General features: G+C 35.7%; 1 protein-coding gene across 1 annotated transcript; it reads left to right on the plus strand.

Moving 5' to 3' along the window:
- Positions 1–1,434: 1,434 nt before the first annotated feature.
- LOC106772503 (eukaryotic peptide chain release factor subunit 1-3) lies at positions 1,435–5,842 on the plus strand. Its single transcript, XM_014658939.2, has 5 exons — positions 1,435–1,631; positions 2,550–4,028; positions 4,146–4,251; positions 4,354–4,437; positions 5,601–5,842. Exon 2 carries the CDS (start codon positions 2,575–2,577, stop codon positions 3,883–3,885), a length of 1,311 nt encoding a protein of 436 aa, XP_014514425.1. The 5' UTR covers positions 1,435–1,631; positions 2,550–2,574; the 3' UTR covers positions 3,886–4,028; positions 4,146–4,251; positions 4,354–4,437; positions 5,601–5,842.
- The last annotated feature ends 2,464 nt before the right edge of the window (positions 5,843–8,306 follow it).

An 8,306-nucleotide genomic window follows, 5' to 3' on the forward strand; every position in this document is an offset into this window, starting at 1 on the left:
CTCTTAAGCGTCATTGTAATATTAGCTTATGATTTGCAAATAGAGAGAAATGAGAGAAACATTCATTGAGTCTGTAGACTGTATTGTATTGAACACATGTCCTCTTTGTGAGAGCAATCGTTTAATGAATTGTAAGCAATCAGTTGATTGCAAATTCTACAGAGAATTAAAACACTTGTTGTTAACTCAAGCGAGTTAAGGATTACGAGGTAACATATCAAGTTGATACTAGGATTGTCTAGTAGAAATCAAGATTGGGTGAAACTCAACTAAACGGTGTATTAGGGGATACGAGAAGTGTATACGGATACCAGGAGTAGTGAAGAATATTGCACAACCAGGAGTGGGTGAAACTCAACTAGGCAGCGCATCAGGCTGATACCGGGATTGTCTATGGATACCAGGATCTCCAACCTCGCGCCATTTTGTTCAAAGTTTGTTCTCTTGAGCAAACCACCATCATTCTTCTTTTTTGAGTACCCATCAACCATTTCCCCCAATCCTCAACTTCTCTTTGAACCATTGATAGCCACTGTGGTGCGTTTCCATGCAACTATCGCACCGATCGCACTCCATCATTCTTTCCATCATTTTTTGTTCTACCTAAACCTGCAAAGAGGAATGTAAGTAAAAAATCCTCACACCTTTGATCGCAAACCCCAACATTCCTCTACATTTTTTTTGTCACAAAACCATCAACGTACCTATCAGAGCGAGATACCAACCCGATTGGAAACATAGAATAAAATAATTGGAGAGCCCATCGTCAGTAACGACGATGGCGGTCGCTGGCAGTGTCTCCAGCACCGGTAGCAGCTGATCTCGTTAGTAGTTGTGAGAATGTGTCACAGGAAGTGAAGAGGAACGAGAAAGGAGGACTTGGCGGTGTGACCGGCGATGACTATGGCGATGAACGATGTCGTCGACGATGCACTGATCGAAGGGAAGGGCGCCACGGTGGTTGGCCCAATGGTGGTAACGACACCCATTACAGATTGCATAAACTTTAGGTTTTCTACTCACAGGGATGAGCGAACCCCTTTTCATTTTTCTTTGATTTTAAAACCTAAATAAATAATTTAAGTCCACGTATTATTTACCACGTCTTTCCAAATGACACCTCATCTTGTCATTAAGCAAGATTTTCAACGTCATCTAGAAAATTTAACAAAATGGACTTAATTGCTCTAATTTTTCAAAAATAAAAATCAAATTGATCAATTTAGAAATAGAAAAACCTTATTTGAAGAAAAACAGTAAAAATAGATCACCAAATCAAATAAACTTTTTTTTAAAACCAAACAATACAAGCACACGTTGAACTTACGTGTCAGACTGAAACTAAAAAGTTGACAGAAACGTAATTTACATTTATAATTGCAATAAAATTGATAAATACCTTCCAAAAATATCAAGCACCACATAGGAGAAGTAAGGACTAAACAGTAATTCCACGTCACACCTCAAATATAAAAATCAAAACGGAGCATCGGCGACGACACCGTTTTTTGCCCTTCAAAACCACTAACGCGTACACTCCCCCAACGAACAAACTCACCATTTCATAGTTGAGCTAGGGCACGCTTCTCTCTCTGCGGCCTCTTTTCTCCCTCGCCGCCGCTACATTAAAGGTTAATTTCTTCGCCAATTCCAATCTCCGATTCCGCAATTGCTATCATCCAACTCTCGATCGTTCTCTTATTTATATATATTTCGATTTTTTGTTGTTTATTCTTTCGATCGCTTATGGTTTCTCGCGCTGTCGGTAATCGTCATCATTCCTTTTATAATTTTATTGTTCTTTTGTCTGGATTGATCGATTTAATGGTCATATACTGCTGTTAATGGGATATGATATGCCCTGATTTGTGATGCTTTAGAGGCATGCACGTGCGTGTATATATATGTGTGTGTTAGTGTTACTTTGTGTTATTGCGAATCTGCGCTTTTGGTTCGTTCTATTTTATAATTAGCGTCTTTGTTGTGGATTTTATGGTGTGAATATTTTATATGCAAATTGGCACGAGGGAGAAGGTGAACATGGAGGAGAGTGAGAAAAAAAGTTGTTATCATTATTTTAATAATAATAATAATATTATTTTATTATGATTTAAATATGTCTGAACCTCACATCTTTGTTTTTTATTTGTTTCTGCTGTAACTTATGGGGAAAGTAGCGATTATATGGGGGAGTTTGGAATTGTGAGTATATGAAAGTGCTTTCAAAAGACTATTTGAATGTTAATATGATACGATTATATGAAAACCTTTCGGCTGATTTGTGTGTCAAATGAAATGAGTGGAATTTTGAGTCTACTTGTTGCTTTAGTCATTAGTGGATTATGTTTGGGGTTTTGTGAGTTTTCGGAGAAATGAAGGTGAGCTATGATAAATGGGATGACGCCTTGGTGTTTTTTTTGTTTGTTTTGTTTTTGAAGTATTCATGTGGTTTGTTCGTATTTGTCCTTGGAACTGGTATATTCATCTTTACGCCTATTGACCCAAAAAAATGAATGTGACTTATTTGTTGTACTTTTATTTGTTTCAAGGTTTTTGGTTTATTATTGTTTGAAGATGGCTGACGGTCATGAGACTGATAAGAACATTGAGGTGTGGAAAATCAAGAAATTGATCAAAGCTCTTGAGGCTGCTAGAGGAAATGGCACAAGTATGATTTCACTTATCATGCCCCCTCGAGATCAAATATCTCGTGTCACTAAGATGCTTGGTGACGAGTTTGGAACTGCTTCAAACATCAAAAGCAGGGTGAACCGACAGTCAGTTCTAGGTGCTATCACTTCTGCTCAACAGAGGCTTAAGCTCTATAACAAGGTTCCTCCAAATGGGCTCGTTTTGTATACTGGCACAATTGTGACTGAAGATGGGAAGGAAAAGAAGGTCACTATTGATTTTGAGCCTTTCAGACCTATTAATGCATCTCTTTATCTCTGTGACAATAAGTTTCACACTGAAGCTTTGAATGAGCTACTGGAGTCGGATGACAAGTTTGGATTTATTGTCATGGATGGTAATGGTACTTTGTTTGGGACATTGAGTGGTAACACAAGAGAGGTGCTTCATAAATTCAGTGTGGATCTCCCAAAGAAACATGGAAGAGGAGGGCAATCAGCTCTGCGTTTTGCCCGTCTTCGCATGGAGAAGCGTCATAACTATGTCAGGAAGACAGCAGAGCTTGCTACCCAGTTCTATATCAATCCTACCACCAGTCAACCCAATGTTTCGGGATTAATACTGGCTGGTTCTGCTGATTTCAAAACTGAGCTCAGTCAGTCAGACATGTTTGATCCTCGACTTCAGGCAAAAATACTTAATGTTGTTGATGTTTCATATGGAGGAGAAAATGGTTTTAATCAGGCTATTGAGTTGTCTGCTGAAATTCTTTCCAATGTAAAGTTTATCCAGGAGAAACGATTGATTGGAAAATACTTTGAGGAAATCAGCCAGGATACCGGAAAGTATGTTTTTGGGGTTGATGATACCCTGAAAGCGTTGGAGATGGGTGCTGTTGAGACACTTATTGTCTGGGAAAATCTGGATATGAACAGGTATACCTTGAAAAATGGTGCTACTGGAGAGATTGTCATTAAGCACTATAACAAGGAACAGGAGGCCAACCAAAGCAATTTTCGGGATCCTGAAAGCTCTTCTGATTTTGAGGTTCAGGAGAAGTTGTCTCTTTTGGAGTGGTTTGCAAATGAATACAAACGGTTTGGTTGCACTCTTGAGTTTGTCACCAACAAATCTCAAGAAGGTTCACAGTTTTGCAGAGGTTTTGGTGGGATAGGTGGAATCTTGCGTTACCAGCTTGATATGCGAACATTTGATGATTTCTCTGATGATGGAGGCGTCTATGACTCTGAATAGCAATCAATGAAATACTTCCTACTACTGGTGCAGGAAAGGGGAGCCAAAATACCTGCACCAGTGTTGGAGGTGGTTGCACTCGCTGCTCCTCCTCCACCATATCTGTCCCTGGTGTTGCTTGGAATGTTTGATTGTGAATCAAGGTTTAATTTTATACCCTTTTTCTGTTTCATTTTTGGAATAGGTTTTAGATTACGTATATTGTTATGTGGAAAATAAAGCAAGTTTCTCTAATTCTTTTCTTAATATGGTTTTTTCAGATGCTTTGCCTCTGAAGTGCCTCTTTCTGATACGAGTTACTTTCTTGTTCTCCTATCTTGCACACTCTGGCTCCACAAATTTCTACAAAGCTTCTGGCAACACCTGGTGAAAATTTAGCATATCCTCTTACATATAGTTTATTGCTATTATTTTTACTTAATGTGCGCATAATAATTTCTCTAAACATTGCTGTTTTTTGTTTTCTAGCTCCCCAGCTCTCTACTGCTTGCCCCCAGAAAAGCCAGAACAAAAATATGTTCCTCAGAGAAACACTGCCTGGAACCAAAGAAGGTCAGTACTCATCAACGAACATACACAACCAAAAATCTTTTATTCCTTTGGACATTTAATTTTGAACTGCTGAAAAGCAGAATGTAGACGTTGAGCTGTTTCTCATGCTTTCAAATCCCTCACATTGGCCGCCATCTTTTTCATATTCTATGCTATGCTAATACACTTTTCTTGACCATAGGTCCAGTGTGTGAAGAACTTGTTTTTCTGGCTTAAGAATTGACTGGCTGTTTCTTCATTGTTGGACATAATTCATGCCAATAACATTGTTTCTTAGCGACTTTATGTTAAAGATACATATTCTAGTTGGATTATTCAATGAAGGACTTTTTTAATTTAAATACCGGATATCTAAATTTTAACCTTATCTTTTCGGTTGCCTTTTGAATTTGGAAACGTATTTTGTGGCTCTAGTTAATTTTGTCTTACTCTCCGAATTTATATCTGAGCTTAGATTGCAATCTTTGGCTATAGTTTTCTGTATTCTGGTGTATTCTTTTTTATGGTACAAGGTTTCAAACAAATTGAAAGATTCTTTGCATTGTAGTTTTCCTTGAACTTCTAGCTGTCCAAAGTTTATATTTAGAACCTTACTTTTTAAGTTATTCTGCCTTAAGGTGCATTTTTACTTTTACCTTTTTCAATTGAACATGATGGCACATACAGTTCTTTGTTTTTGTTGAATAATAAAATGTTTTTTTATTAATGATAAGGTGGCTAGTGGATTTTTTGGTGCTTTTCCTTTAAAACTTTCTACCAACATATTTTGTCTGCGGATATTGATTTCTAGTTGCCATGATTATGGGTTTTTTTTATATATGAATGGCCGGTTTAGTGTTAATAATGATTAGCTAATAACGTCTTATGATTAATTGGTAGCAAGGTTGACTAATATTCTTCTCATCCCTGCTCCATTTCCATTTCACACAAGTCATTTTCGCATTGTCAATCTGTCTTCTGTTATGACTGGGGTCTACTACTTCATGCTCTGAGGGGCACTACCCCAGTCATTAGGATAATAGTCTGTGCATAAATGTCTTTTTCATCTCATATTTGCCGTGTGCTGGCTGTGTCTTTGCATGGGGCTGCATATCTGCCATCACTCACTACTGCTGTGAGGGTTTTATTTGTTTCATGTTCTGAGTTGAGTAATGGTTTTGTAGGTGAACCCAGATGCTTCGCTGTACGCAGTGTTTTGAAGGATGCCCAGCATATAGGGCACCCGGAGTGCTCGAGTCTGTGACCATACTTTTCATGCATTATGATCTATCTTTCAAAACTTTACCCTGTTGAACTGATGTTAGTTTTGTTTTCCCGGTACTTGAAACACGTGATTCTAGTATGACTTGTATTTACTTATGGTACTGCTTAATGTTATGGTGATGCGTCTTTTATTAAAATTTCAGTTTGTTGTTAATATAAAATGGTATAAGCACGGATGCCCAATGATGCTACTTGTTTTATAAAGTGCTGGGTTTGGGTTGGGTACTTAATGGGCATGTTTGATTGTGCTTTCATAAAAGCACTATATATGGTTTTCGAAACGATATCCTTCTCTCTAAGTTGTGATATGTTTGTAGTTTTAGAACATTTAGGGCTGCCAATATTTACCTAAACTACCATCTATCTGCTTCGAAGCACATAAGTCTTACTTGGGGTTTTCAGTTGACGCTGTAGCCAACTGCCCTTGATGAAGGTGGCTTTGCTAGGCAGTAGAGTTTTAAAAAAGTAGTGCGTTGGTGGAGTAGTCCAAGTGCTTTTTTTTTTTTTAAAAAAATTTGTAGTTAAAATATATTTTGAATTGGTGTCTGCAGTGTAGGATCAAATGTTGCATGTCTGTGTTTGCTGTGTGGAGGCTTAGCACCAGTATTTGCATGTATAAAAAATCTGAATGTATAACTGTCTCTGTTTTTTTTTAATTTACTTTTCGAATGTATAAACCAAACATTTAGGTGAAGGAGGGTTAGGTTTAATTAAGATTAACATTTAATAAACCAAGGATTCCATCAGATTAGGCATTCCGAATGGTTTATTCGGTGGAATAATTTTTATTTAACAAGAACAGTTTATATAAATTGATTGATAGTACAAATTCATATACTGTTTAAGGAAAGTTATGGTTTTGGATTGATATGTTTAAGATTATTAGTTATATCAACTATTACCTACCATGTTGAGGAGTCTCGATTGGTTACGAACAAGTTATGCTCTACCCTTTTCTTGGCCCAATCATGTATGCTAAGGTGTATTTGTCGATTCCTATAATGTTGGATTTCAAAAAGATGTGCATATGTTAATCTCTTCTGCCTTTCTTCAATTCTGTTTTCACTCTATAAGTTTCGTGTAGTTGTTCACACAAGTTTGGTAGGCTAAATTATCAAGAACTAATACATTTTTTTTTTAACAAAAGCACTTTTGTTCTACAAATGTTCATACACATTTTCTTAAACAACATTTATGCATAATCAGTTTTTGGATTTAGTTAGTACGGCTTGAATAGCCATAAACATAATCCAGGATTTCTCTATTCAATCTGTTGTAGAATGCTCAATCATTTTCTTTTACAAGAAAAATGTTATGATTTTCTTTTATATTAAAAGCTAGTAAATTTAGTTGGCTATTTTTTGCCACAGAGAAATTGAAGAAGAGGGAAAAACGATCCCTTTCCAAGCCTTAAACAGGGTGCACTTTTTAGGGAGAGCCTACATCACCACTAAAGTTATAGACAATGTTTCTTTTTTATAGATCAAAGGATACACTTTAAACGCAATTGCTGTATGGTTTTGCTGCAACATAGTCATTGCAGATCCAATAAAATGGTTAGAAAATAGATAAAAAAAAGCAATAATTGTTGTTCACTAACAAGCACAATTATCCAAGTTTCTTGTAATAGTTGTTCGTACTAAATAATACTTTTTTCAGGGACATGCTACGTACATTCGATTATTCAGGAAATAAAAATGAGAATTTATTAAGAACATTTGTATACGAAAACACAACAATTAAGATTTTTTAGAAAATATTTGCTTGAAAGATTTTATTTTATTTTTTAATAAATGATATAACTAATCCTCTTAGAAAATAAAAATGCAAACAAAGAATCTACAAATATGATTCAATAAATAATTAAGACAGATGATTGAAGAATAAAAAATATTAATTTCTCTTAGGTAGGGAACAAGACCTTAGCTATGTCATTTCTTTTAAAGTAATATAGCTACTATAATAGAATAGAAGGATACTCAATTAGAAAGCTGAACAAAATTGTACTTATCCCAAATAATAAACACTGTTTTTCTTCTCCTTGGAGAGGGCCACCAAACTCAGCACAAATCCATATTTTATCAGTAACATCATGGAACCCTAGGACCACAATTATACGATTTCCAAGCAATGATTCCATGTATTGATCTTCACTTTTAAAACGAGTCAGATAAATAATGTTTATGGTATTTGAATTTTATGTTTTTGAAACATAACCAAATTGAATACTTCAAAGCTATGATGGTTGACCCGTTTGGGTGCAAGTACAGCAAGGCATGTTGCAATCAAAATCAAACAAATTCAATATCATTGTTAAGTTGACATCTCAACTGTTCATCATGGCCCCCTCCCACATATAATTAACTGAACATAATCAACAAAAGTTTCCTTCAACATGCAAACCCATGATCAAGATATTTGGTCAAGTCTACATGAAATATAAGTGTATGTGCTACATCTTTGGTCCAACTTATAACATAGCAATCAATAATAAAAAATATATATTGAAGGTGCCTTGAAATTTCTTGAAACAATAAAGTGTTATTAATCAAATAAAAAAAAATATTTTTTGACATATATAAATTTTTTACATTTATTTGACACTG

This window comes from Vigna radiata, chromosome 1 (genome assembly GCF_000741045.1).
Source record: "Vigna radiata var. radiata cultivar VC1973A chromosome 1, Vradiata_ver6, whole genome shotgun sequence".
NCBI lineage: Eukaryota > Viridiplantae > Streptophyta > Magnoliopsida > Fabales > Fabaceae > Vigna > Vigna radiata.

What these genes read in the sequence shown, in the direction of transcription:
- LOC106772503 (XM_014658939.2), top strand. Translation starts at nt 2,575, where the DNA reads ATGGCTGACGGTCATGAGACTGATAAGAACATTGAGGTGTGGAAAATC.